The sequence below is a fragment of the Lolium perenne genome, chromosome 2 (genome assembly GCF_019359855.2).
Source record: "Lolium perenne isolate Kyuss_39 chromosome 2, Kyuss_2.0, whole genome shotgun sequence".
Lineage (NCBI taxonomy): Eukaryota > Viridiplantae > Streptophyta > Magnoliopsida > Poales > Poaceae > Lolium > Lolium perenne.
In genome coordinates, this window is record NC_067245.2 from 4,317,000 (window position 1) to 4,329,929 (window position 12,930).

At 45.2% G+C, this 12,930-nt stretch overlaps 1 protein-coding gene across 1 annotated transcript; it reads left to right on the plus strand.

Annotated features, from left to right (window-relative positions):
• The first annotated feature begins 9,641 nt into the window (after nucleotides 1-9,641).
• LOC127330958 (uncharacterized) lies at nucleotides 9,642-11,250 on the plus strand. Its single transcript, XM_051357039.2, has one exon. It carries the CDS (start codon nucleotides 9,832-9,834, stop codon nucleotides 10,852-10,854), a length of 1,023 nt encoding a protein of 340 aa, XP_051212999.1. The 5' UTR covers nucleotides 9,642-9,831; the 3' UTR covers nucleotides 10,855-11,250.
• The last annotated feature ends 1,680 nt before the right edge of the window (nucleotides 11,251-12,930 follow it).

Here is a 12,930-nt window from a genome sequence, read left to right on the forward strand (position 1 = left end):
ATTAAAGCATACAATTCTTTATCATCTATAGGATAGTTCAACTTAGCACCAGAAAGTTTCTCATAAAAATATGCAATTGGGTGACCCTCTTGCATCAACACACCTCCAATTCCAATACCACTAGCATCACATTCAATCTCAAATTGCTTATTGAAATCAGGAAGTGCAAGCAACGGTGCAGAAGTTAACAATCTTTTCAGTTCATCAAAAGCATGATCTTGGGCTGCGCCCCACTCAAAGACAACACCCCTTTTAGTTAAGTCATTCAAAGGTGCAACAATAGTACTAAAATTGGGCACAAATCTTCTATTAAACCTAGCTAGACCATGAAAACTTCGTACTTGACTCACATTCATGGGAGTATGCCAATTTTGAATAGCTTCAATTTTAGACACATCTACTTCTACCCCATGCTGAGAGACAACATAACCCAAAAATATGACCTTATCTTTGCAAAATGTGCATTTCTCAAGATTACCATAGAGTTTATTATCACGCAATACTTGCAAAACATGTCAAATATGTATAGTATGATCAGATTCATTGCGCCTGTAGATTAATATGTCATCAAAGTACACAACCACAAACTTGCCAATAAAATCACACAAAACATGGTTCATCAGTCTCATGAAAGTGCTAGGTGCATTAGTCAAACCAAAAGGCATTACTAACCACTCATATAAACAAAATTTTGTTTTAAAGGTTGTTTTCCATTCATCCCCATCTTTCATCCTAATTTGATGATAACCACTACGCAAATCAATTTTAGAGAAAACATCAGCACCACTCAATTCATCTAGCATGTCCTCTAAACAGGGAATAGGATGACGATATCGAATAGTAATGTTGTTTATCGCTCTACAATCTACACACATGCGCCATGTACCATCTTTCTTAGGAACTAGAATAACAGGAACATCACAAGGACTAAGGCTTATGCGGATATAACCTTTGTCGAGTAGCGCTTGTACTTGCTTCTGTATCTCCTTCGTCTCTTCGGGGTTCATCCTATATGGTGCCCTATTGGGCAGCGAAGCTCCGGGGATCAAGTCAATTTGATGCTCAATACCACGCAATGGTGGTAGTCCTGCGGGCACCTCCTCCGGAAACACGTCGCTGAATTCCTATAACACTTTAGAAACACCAAGAGGAATAGGGGTCATGTCGTTAGAAACCAAAACTGTACCCCTGTACATGAGCACAAGAGGCATGGCTGTAGGATCCTCACTAAATTCTCTCATATCTTCTTTGGTGGCTAAAAGCATTAAGTAATTCACTCTCTCACTTTTCGTTATATCACTCACGACATTACAATTCTCTCGCCTATCTATAGGTGCATCCTCCAAGTTTACTTCAACTTTCTGATGAGATTCATTGACAATTTGTTGTGGTGACATAGGCTGTAAGTTGATGTTCTTGCCCTTGAACTCCAAGTGATATGTGTTGGCACGGCCATTGTGTTGCACAGAATGGTCATAGAGCCAAGGCCGACCCAATAGTTGGTGACACACCATCATAGGAACCACATCAAAATCAATGGAATTGTGTTCATGTTATCTTTTTCTTTTTGAATTTTTTTTCTTTTTATCACACGCAGCTATGTAGCTCTTTTTGCTTCTTTTCAAGTTTTTTTATTTTTATTTTATGACTCAACTCCTTGATAACAAGGCCAACAGATAATGCAAAGCACCAAAACCCTAATGAGCAGCCTGTCGAGCAGTAAAACTAGTCTCTTCTGGGGAAGTTTCTAGTCACTTATATCGAAAGGCTGTGTCTATGGTTTGGACAAACACACTGTATGCTATGTGGACTCGGAGCAACAAAAACTGACTCTAGATGAAAACGGAAACACAAACCATAACAATACTAGACGGAAGAAAAAGATACGCAAAAACAACTACGAAAAGCAACTAAAACTCGAAATTAGTGCAATCTAAGGCTATGGCAAACCCTAAACCTAATTTTTTTTGGCTTTTTCTGGATAGGAAACACTCACAACTCAACTATGGGGTGGATTGTGGATGGCTTACCGAGGAAACACTGCAATCTGATACCAAGATGATAAGGGGGTGGCCCGATCTTCTCAGTAAGCAACAGCGGTGATGATGATCACGGGATAAACACAGCGGAGATAACTTGATGATGAAGTGGATGATAACTTGTATGACGCAACGAGATCTCTCGATTGGTCCCTGTCGCCAATGCAACAGCTCTCAACCCTGCAAGATATTCGCAACTCCACACACTTGCGCACGTAGCCGCCGACTACGAAGCGGTAAGTTGCAACCATCTAATTCCCAATGGAACAGCAGATCACACAAGACTTTCAGGGTTTACACCAAATCAATGCAATATGGTGTAAGGATTCAATAGAGTTGCAAAGCAATCAACTATGAACTAGGGTTTATCTTAAATGTGGTCTAAGCCTAATTTGGGGGCGTCCTGGGCACTTATATAGGGGTTCAGGTCGACCAGGGTTCGAGAAAATACAAGAATAACCGACCCAGATCGGTATCTGGTCGAGACAGACTCGGACACGGCCGGCTCAGGGTCCTGGTCGACCGGGCCTGAGACCGTGTCAGGCCGGTTGAAACCGGAACTGGCGCCAGGTGGAAATCGGCTAGGTGTCCAGGCTTACTAGATGTGGCCCGGCTGGCACAAGCGTGGCGCCCGGTTTGGACCGGACGGATCCGACGTGGAAGCCGGTCGGACCGGGGCTGGGACCGGGTGGCCCGGCGGCACGGCCAGTCTGACCGGGCCTGACGCCGGCCTGAACTGCATCTCCTCCTCTCACGCATGCCTCCCGCTCCTCCCTCGCGCGTCCATGGGGTGTCTTCATGTCCAGCTCCATGTCCAGCTTCACGTCCAGCTTCTTGTCCAGCTGCTCCTCTCCTTGTCGTGCGATGCTTGCTTCCTCTTCATACCTGATCATACATAAGTAATACGACTTAGGCCGTATAAAGTTCTCATCGATCAAAATATTACTTAGGAACAAGTTCACCTGTTGTTTGAGTAGCTTCGCACGAGCTCGTGTTATTGGTCCAATCCTGACTTCATTGGACTTGAGCTTCACAGCAGGATCATCTTCATCTTGCAATGACGGGGGTAGTACTGTAGTAGGGATGTCCTCATCAAGGGTGGTGTTGGGGAGGCAGGTGCCGGAGGTGCGTCCGTGCAGCAGTGGGGTCGGTCGACTGCGCGCGTGCGGTTCGTTCTCCAGAGGGAGACGGGATAGGTTGGCACTTTGGACTCCCGAGCGGCGGCTCCTTATGGTGGGCAGTCTCGGCTGTGTGGGCAGCGGGATGGTCAACGTGGTGCAGGAGATCCCCGTGCTCCTTCCCAGATCTTGGCGTATTTCGTGGGACGGTGGTCGCTATTCGGGCGAAAGCCCTGCCCGTCATTGCCGGTGCGAGTGACGTCGGCACTCTCGAGCGCCGAGTCCATCCTTGGGGCGTCATTGAAGATGGTGCTCCTCCACCATTTGCTCCGGGTGAAAATCCTCAGTCTGGTTCGCCGGACGGGGCAACGACGACGCCTTGGCGCTGCTTCCTTCTTGAAGGCGCCGCCTTTGGAGCCACTGGTCATGTCAATTGGTGGTTGCGGTGTGGTTCTTTGGATACGACTGAGTGGCTTTCGGAATGGCGGTCTTCCCGTGGGGAGAAGGCTCAGAATCTCTTCTTTCTCGGTTGCCCGACTATCGGCTATAACTCGAGCTGTAGGGTGAGCGTTCCATCATCTAACGGTACGGTGCCCTCGAACCTGGGCAAGGTGGCAGGGGCCCTCTTCGGCGATGGACTGGTTGTCCCGTGATGCAATGTGTCCGTGTTTGGAGCAGATGAAGGCATTCTCTTTTGTTGGTGTGGCGTTCTCCGCTTCGCTTCCTCTACCTTGATCAGCGTTTGTTTCGACTTCTAAAGACCTAGGCGTTTGCAGGCTATGTATCTCGTTTCATTTTGTGTTGCCATGTAATGGTTCTGGATTTTGTTGTTGTTCTCCTCAACACCCTGTAATTCTAGCCGTTGGTGGCTTTATTCATTTAAAGCTGAGCATAATGCCTTATGTTTTAAAAAAATTCTCTTGTAAACGATATTATATTTCAGTTTGCTTAAATGGAAAGGGGTTGAAGTTTCGTTGGAAAATATCGTAAAAAAACACTCATGTACATACGATAACATGAGCTTTAAATTAAAAACGATAATATTTGTCCAAAAAAACTCAATATGTGTGCAATACATTTTTCAAAAGATAGAAAATAAACTAAGTGCTTAGTTACGCCTTGTGTGGCGTGCCTGCATGAGAATCAGAGGACGCCTACTCACAGGGATGGAGCCAGAAGTTGAACTCAAGGAGGACAGAGCTAGACTAATTAGGAGGGGTAAAGTAGCTAAAACACCATAGACATGGAGCGAATGTTAGCCAATTTCCTTAAGAAAATCATGGCCAGAAGGGGGGAGGAGGGCCGGGGGGGGGGGGGGGGGGGGGCCGGGGGGTGTAGCAGCCCTTGAACTGGTCATCTAGACCATCTTCAAGGCATGTTGAATGCTTTGCTCGTCCAGTGGTCGTTTCCCACGTGGGCTACCATCTGTCAGGATAAACGCAACACATCCCCTTCAATTGCCCTTGATACGATGATATCATATCGGGGATGGCAAAAGGGATGGCTGGTGATAACCGGTCAACGTTGGCCGAGTGAAGTGAAAAATGTTCGATTGTATAGGAGAGAGGCGAATGCCAGGGGAGGAAGAAAAGTTTTGGCGCAAAACCTCCCGCTGCTGTCCGCCGTCGTACCGACTACTACGACTCATGTGGCTGTGTCGATGACAGGGGTGACAACTAGGGGTTGAACAAAATAGTTGAAATAGAAAGCAACCTTACCGCCGTCCTCCGTCCGCGCTTCCGAACTTGCCCTAGGAGCGATCAGAGAGACTCTTTCAGAGATAAAATATTTTTATTTTTTGGAATAAGGAAAATAAACATATTGAAACTTTTTTTTTGTATGCGGGTTTGCCATAGGAGCTATGGAATATTAGGAAGAGAGAACAGCCATTCACCAGAATGCAGACGTACACTATATGCAGCCTGATATTTTTCAGAAAAACAAAATCGGTATCTAAAAGCTTCAAGAAAATCTAATATTTCTACTGATACATAAAGATGATTTCTATGAACGTCAGAAATATGGTATCTTGGCCAAATAAAAAATATTTTAGTACGTAGGTGTTAAAATATTTGATTGTATCTTCATATTTTACTTTTTTTCTGTAGGTCACTGAAAGAAACATAATTATATGTACAATGTAGACATCTATATGCTTTTATACCTTCAATAGACTTTTTAGAGTGCTAAAATGAAGATTTCTAAAGACAGGGCTACATGTACCCAGCTGGGGTTTCGGGTTCACCGTGCATATGTGGCTAGATTATTCCATGGCTAGGAACCTAGACATGTGGGGATCTGGTAATTACTCTTTTTTTTAAAAAACAAGAGAGGGGTCTGGAAGACCCCAAAGAACCATTCATTCAACACGTGCCGGGTACATTTTACACCGAAGTCCTTTTACATCACTCGCACAGAGAAACCAAAAATTTGAAGAAAGGACCTCGGAATTAACAAGAAACACCCTGGAGCAAAAGAAGAAAACGCAATCAAGCCCATGGGCCAGTCGCCGGCGATCTCAAGACGTTTCCGTCGAGATACGGCACCGAAATGCCCAGCAGCACACTTCCGGTGAGGCTTAGCATCCACCGGCCACCTCTCCTCCTCCGGGGACGGACCACTTGGCGTTGAAGAGGTGTTGAGCTCCGGCGAACGAAGCAGAGGAGGGCCTCCGACATGGAGGTTGGAATAGGGCCGCCTTGCCGGCCAAGGATCACGGCGCCGCATGATGACGCCGCGTGTTTCGCTCGAAGGAGTTCTTGGACAGCAACTCCGTATCACCCTATAGGCAGAAGCCAACGAGCAGGGGCCGCCAGAGCATCGCGGCCGCTTCTCATCTGGCCACCATGGCGAGGAAGAAGAAGCTGCGCACTAGCCTCGGCCAGCCACATGCCACATCGGCAGAGAGGACAGGGTCTTCCATCAGAAACCAAAACCAGCACACCGCACTCCAGCTCCTCCTCGCCACCAAGGCCGGCCAGGAGAGAAGTCACAGTGTACCTCGCCGCAGGAAGAATGATCCCCACCTCACCTCCACGGCCGGCCTGGGGATCTCCGTCTTACCAGCAGGCAAAGGATGGAGAAGAGCCTGTCGCCGCATCTTTATTGAAGAAGACGGCGTTGCTTGCCGCCTCATCTCCCTCCGATCACCGGAGCAGAGAAATTTCCAGCAGCAACCCTAGCTTGGCCAAGATCTGGCGGCAAGGATCCTGGCCACCGCCTCCTCTATGGGGCATCCGCCCAAAACGGTGGCAAACAGCCACAAACAACACTAAATATGAAGATCTACACCTAAGCTACTCCGGCGCTTCACCTCCACCGCCTCCGGCCGGCTATTCCGGCGGAGTGGCTTCGGATCGGCCCGGCGGAGAGAGAGGGGTCGACCGAGTACTGTAGCAAGGTGAGAGCTAGTGGTGGCGTAAAGAATCAAGTGCCTCCTGGTAATTACTCTAAATACATTATGTTTGTTATATACTTCGTACCCTCATGAGAGATCAATTGACATGAGAGGACACCTAAGTTCAAATGTCTTGTTCTTTGGACTATAAGCTATATATATTGCTTTGATTTCAGCTAATCGGTACGATAAATAGTTCATACTGCGCAAGACAACTGCCAAAAAATAGATGTATAAAAATAAGTAACCCGCTGACAATGTACTAAGAAGTTAATCAGATACGGATGAAAGGAAGCTGGCTTAAGCTATTCGGAAGAAGGTATTAACGAGGCAAGCATGATAAACCTAAGGACTATACTTCCAGCTGCCATATAAATTGGACTCCACACTCCCAGTACTAAAAGTCCAATGTAAGATGTTGACTCTTTGGTGTATAATGATAAGGATCAGGGTTGTTTTCTCCTGCAAACAAGTGTAGTGCGTGTACGTAGATGTCCATGGCTATGGCTAGCTAGGAGCTAGAGCAAATTAACTGAATAAGCGGTAATTATTTGGCGCGTAGTCAAACAGGGCATGTAGATATACTGTTCGGTTGACTGGCGCACGTATTTTGTCAACAGTCCGTGGATGGTTAGAAGGAAATTGAACCCTAGCTGGCAGCAGTATTGCATGTCCGCTACCGCAAAATGGAGGACATGTATGCACTGTTGTCCAAGCCATGGTTTTTAACAGGAACCTCCATCGCTCCTTGTTGGAACATCGTATCTCAAGTAAGTGCATAGGCCCGGAAGGGCTGCCCATGTGCTATGCTGCGCCCTAATCAGCCATGCCGACTGAGGGATAGGGAGTTATTACTTGAACTAGATGTTATTATCCTTTGACTAATCGGTAAGATTAGTGGTTAACTGATGCACATACGGAGTAAGGAACAAACTATCCAGCAATGTAGCGACAGTGATAGAAATTGACCAGAGTGACCGAAAGTAAACCAACATTATTCTTTGGCTAGTTAAACGACTCAGGCACAACGATAAGCGAGGGACTGATTATCATTGCATCTGTCCCAAATTGGACTCCACTCACGAGTAGCTAAAAGTCCAATGCAGATATTTTATTCTTGTAGTGGATAATAATAAGTATGGATGTCTTTTCATGTGAGGATGCAAGTGTGTAGATGTCCAAGCCTAGGCACGAAGAAAATAAGTACGGCAAAATTTTCCGCTAACATAGAAAACAAAGGAAAGCTTAATAACATGGATAACATTGCTATGGTCTAAAGGTGGAGGGGAGAAGGACACGGAGAATAAACATGTGGTGTCAGTGGAACCGAAGAAGAATATAACATGTGGCGTGAGTCGAAAGCCTCGAGCAAAGCATCCATAGTCACTCATCTCAAAGCTGTAGTTGGTCGTCGGAGGCGGTCTTATCCGAGCTACACGTAATTTACTAGCGCTGACAGCAACAAAGGTGATATTAGAGGGGAGCTACAAGCAGTACGTAAGAGGGAGCAATTGGTGGATGGTTGCAAGTTGGTGCCCGATGTGGAATCCCCACCTACTCACTCGGAACATCACTTACTTAGATGCATCACACCAAAAAACCAAATCTGAACTGGGGTGTAGATGCTCCTGGTTTAATAAAAAAATCAAAATAAATAGTAAAATAATTTTAAAAAATCTAATATTTTTGGACAATGAACATGAACAAGTGTTCTAACTGCACACCAAAAATTTCCGAGAAAAGACATCTATAGTGGTTTGTGCAAAAAAGCTAAAATACGGTACTGTTTAGAACGTCTAGATTTGTTTCTTACATCACTTCAATTTGTCTTTTTTGCACAGATCACTACGTAAGTCTTTTTCTGGAGATTTTTGGTGTAAAGTTAGAACAAGTGTTCATGTTCATTTTCCAAAAAATTCAGATTTTTTAAATTTGTTTTGCTATTTTTTTCGAATTTTTTATTAAATCAAGAGCATCTACACCTGGGTTCAGAAATGCCTTGTCCGCATCACACTTCTTTTTTTCTTTTACTAAGAAAGCCTTGCAGTACACTACCAACCACATATGAGAAATTACTAGTCACCTTTATACAAATATACCGAGATTCTAGTTTGTCGATTTATGTTTTGGCATGTCAATTCCTTTTTATCTATTCTCAAAAAGTATGAGGACCGCTGGGATTTGTATTGATTAATGCACAACCCCACCTATTCAATAATCAAAACCTAATCGCCAATGATATCTCCACAATCTTACCACGAAACCAAATTAGAGAGAAACATAATAATAATAAGTACACTACTCGTAAGGAAAGCCTTAAAACAAATTTATCACATGTACGCAAATGTTGTCAAATCGAAGAAATGTTGGAACTTGAAATCTTCGCAAAGTCGATCTTTGAGCCAACACCTTGAAAAAGGTAACAATGCACATACTTCGATATTGCATGCTCTAGATGGAGGAGAGATCATGTGTTTTCACCCATAGTATATCTGTACACACTTCTACCTGCAATTTATATTTGGGTTGACGACTTATCGCTAGCCATTTCCGAGTGCCAAGAGAGACCAATCCGGCTCACATCATAAGACTACTCATAATAGGAATATCATAGCTAGTATCATGCACTACATGTATGCAAAAAAGCTGATGTGTCACATCAATTAATGATGAAAAAGATGATAGTGGTATCATAGGTAGATACCGTATCATATCACGTAGAACTAGAAAAATAATGCCAAACAAATCTTGTACAAACTTTTGTACTGAGATTCTCCAAATCATAAATACATGTAACATATGATATTATTATATGATACTACATGATACTTTGCATTGTGAAGATAATATCGTACACTAGTATCATATGCATGATACTACTATATGATACTCTCGATTGTGACTTGTCTAACAGAAGACATGGAAGCACGCGAGGACCTCATAAGGGCCAAAGTTTGAAGAGGAGGAGGGTGAAGCAAAAGTCACATTGAAATCAACCTCATCACGGCATAAGATGTTTATTTTGACTTTGGAAATATATATAGGCTTGTGCCATGCAATTAGCTGTATGTATAAATAGACCACGAGCCAAGGTACATGGATTTGGGTCGTTGACATCTAGGTGTATATTTTTCATTTTGATTACGGCCTAACGCACCGGCCTTTGACTTGAGCATTTCGTGAGGGGTTTGACATATTTTCTAGCTACCTCCACCAGCGCATCACGGAATCCGCGAGCTATAAAGATCCACAGCCATTATGTGCACGTAAGACATCGATGCGGATGGCGCCGCGCTCTTGTCGGCTTCCCCTGCTTCTGCTCTTCGCCTCGGCGACGGCCATCTCCTGCCACGGCGCCGCGACTGGCTCCGGCCACTACAGCTTCCCGGTGTTCGACGGCAAGTCAAACACCGACGGCGTCGTGGTGGTCACCAACTCGTCCATGCTGGCGCCGGCCACCTTCCTCTTCGACGCCCAGATCTTCCCGGAGTTCAACGAGTCCAAGGGCTTCGTGCTCCTCTCCCGGGCCGTCGCACTCTGGCGCGCCGCCGACGATGGCACCCGCGATGAGGCGTCCTTCAGCACCAGCTTCACGGTGGACGGCTCGGACACGGTCGCGTTCGTCGTCCTCCTCGACAGCTTCCCGCCGTTCAACAGCAAGAACAGGAAGCCGCCACGGGACAGGAATGGCCCGGCCTTGTCTACCGTTGCTGCCGTGTCGAGCGCCGCCAACAGCCTCGCCGCCGTGGAGGTTGGCACGGTAAGCTCGTACGGTCCACGGCCACCTCCGGGCGTCGGCCTAAACGTCACCATCACGCCGAACAGCTCGTCTGCGGCCAGAGCCAGCCAGCTCGCCGTGCGGATTGAATACAAAGCCTCCGTGCACCGATTGTCGGTCTACGTCGGATACGCGGACGCCGGCGACAGCACACCCGCCCTCCTCGAAGCGCCGCTCGACCTCGCCGGCCGTCTGCCTGCCCAGGACGCGCTGGTGGGGTTCTTCGCCGCGACGGTCCGGGACGTCGTCGTCGGCGTCAGCGGCTGGGACCTGACGGTCGACGCTCTACCAGACGACGACGACGGCGACGCTGGACCACCGCTTCAAGATGGCGACGAACAGAGCGCGCGGTTGTCGCCGTCATCGCGGCTGGCGATACTGCTCGCGGTGCTGGGTTCTGTGGCGGCCGTGTGCGTCGCCGTCGTCTCCGTGATGTTGTACCGCGTCGTGTCCAGGCGCAGAGCGGTGGACATGGAGGTGCAGAAATGCTACAAAGATTACTTCGCGAGGACGACTCACTGATCGAGTCAAGTCAAGTGGTTGGTGTGACTTCAGTGACTGTGTGTGACGACAATACATAGCCAGCTGCTGCTCGCCCGACGGGATCCTGTTTCGCCTGACAATACCTAGCGAAGAAGGCTTTGCACAGCGATCAAATTGCTCGTCCCGTTGGAAGATTCACAAGGCCGGTTTGGGTGTCCGCATTTTCCAGAACAAAAGGAGTCCCATGCATGAAATTTTTCAGGAATATGAACATGCATATAGGAGCATGTTGTCAGCATAATCTATACTCTAATGACTTGACTGGAACATGCATATCAGAGCATGTTGAGTTATAGTAGTATTTGTTTAGATAAGTTTTTTTTCTCTTTCCTTACGTATAGATTTGATCACAAGAATCAATTAAAATATTATACGGTTAGATTTTTAATAGAAAAGGGATCACTGCCGCATTTGTTCTTAATATATGAAGTTTTATGAATTCAATTGAAACTTCTAAAACATCTTATATTTAGGAACATTGGGAGTTCTAATTTATAGTAGCGCATATGAGGTGATCATGTGAACCAATTTTTTGCAAATCCTAATCGATGTGTAACATACATACGCTATTCTATGTTATATGTTTGGTTGGAAGTAGGTTGAGATCACCAAGGGGATCGCTAGACACGGCGTATCAAAATTCGGACCACCTCAAATTGACGTGTACCAGACGAAGCAGCGAAGCAAGGCATGTCGAACACGTCCCATGGCGACGGCCACATCGGCCGGAGCTCGCCGGAGGGAGGAGGCTACGGCGCAGGTGACCTAGTGTAGCGGGAGACGAGGGGGGATTAGGGTTAGGGTTCGGCAATGGGGGGAAATGCGACTGGGGGTGAGTCAAACCGGGTCAGTCAGGCCTAACCCAGTGGGTTTGGTGTGACCATTGGACCTAGGGGCATTTCGAACATTTTCAAAATCATTCGAAACTAAATAAATCATAGGAACCCAAACATGGCCCCTAAAAATAAAATAAAAATAGGATTATAGTAAAATAAATTATGTATTAGAATATAATATTAAGTTATTTTTTGTCAGTATCGTTTAAAAACTAAGATTCCTAAATTTAACATAACTTCGGAAACTCATTTAAGAATTTTATTTAATGTTAAAATAAAATATTAAAATAGCATATATTAAAATTATGTTCTCTTAAAAAAGAATTTTTTGGAAATTCATAAAAATATTTTTTCTTATTTTAAATAATTCTAAGGAATTCCAGAAAAACCTAAAAAGTTGATTCTTATTTCTTTTGGAATTCATTTAAATAATTATTAACCATTATGCTTGAAATGAATTCAACATGTTATATCAACTTTATTCTAAGATTTAAACAACAATCACGGCATAAGAAGGTAATACCACACAATCCACAATCCACTAAAGCATGCATCATTTGGATCTTTTAACCATTGCACTTACCGAACAATAAATGCTATATTTTTATAGAACCCGAGTGATAAGGGATTAACTTGTCAATGGCTACGGATTGTAGACTTAGGGTTTCGTAGAAAGTAGAGGGCAAGTAGATCTCAAAGGTTCAGCCGAAAAGGTGCTTGACTAAGAAAACTAGGGTTATGTTGACAATAGATTCGATCATTTTTCCTCCCCTCGGCTCCCCTTCGTAGAAACTAGGGTTGCCGTACAAGTTACAAACTATGGGAGACTATCCGAGTCTTTTCCGTACAATTACATGACTCGTGATTTCTAATATAACCCTATATTCCATATTGATGTTCGCTATGCTTCTGGGCCTTGAGAATCTTCTGGTCGTGGGCCTCCAAATGCCCTCGGGTACTTTATTCGGCAGGTCCATTCGGGATGCTTATGTCAGTAGCCCCCGAGATTTTGTTTGAGTCATAGAGTCGAGCAAAATCTCCAACATAGAATTGAATCATTTTTATATACCAACGAGTCGAATATTTTTGTTTAACATTTATTTTCTACAGAGATACTAGTAGATGAGGTTGGTTCATCTGACGGATAAGGTAGCAGTTAACTGCTCTTGTGGTAAACCCGCATAAACCTACTTCAAGCCCAAGTCCATGGACTTGAACT

Bases quoted from the DNA above. Each gene is read 5' to 3' on its own strand.
- LOC127330958 (XM_051357039.2), top strand. From the start codon at position 9,832: ATGCGGATGGCGCCGCGCTCTTGTCGGCTTCCCCTGCTTCTGCTCTTC.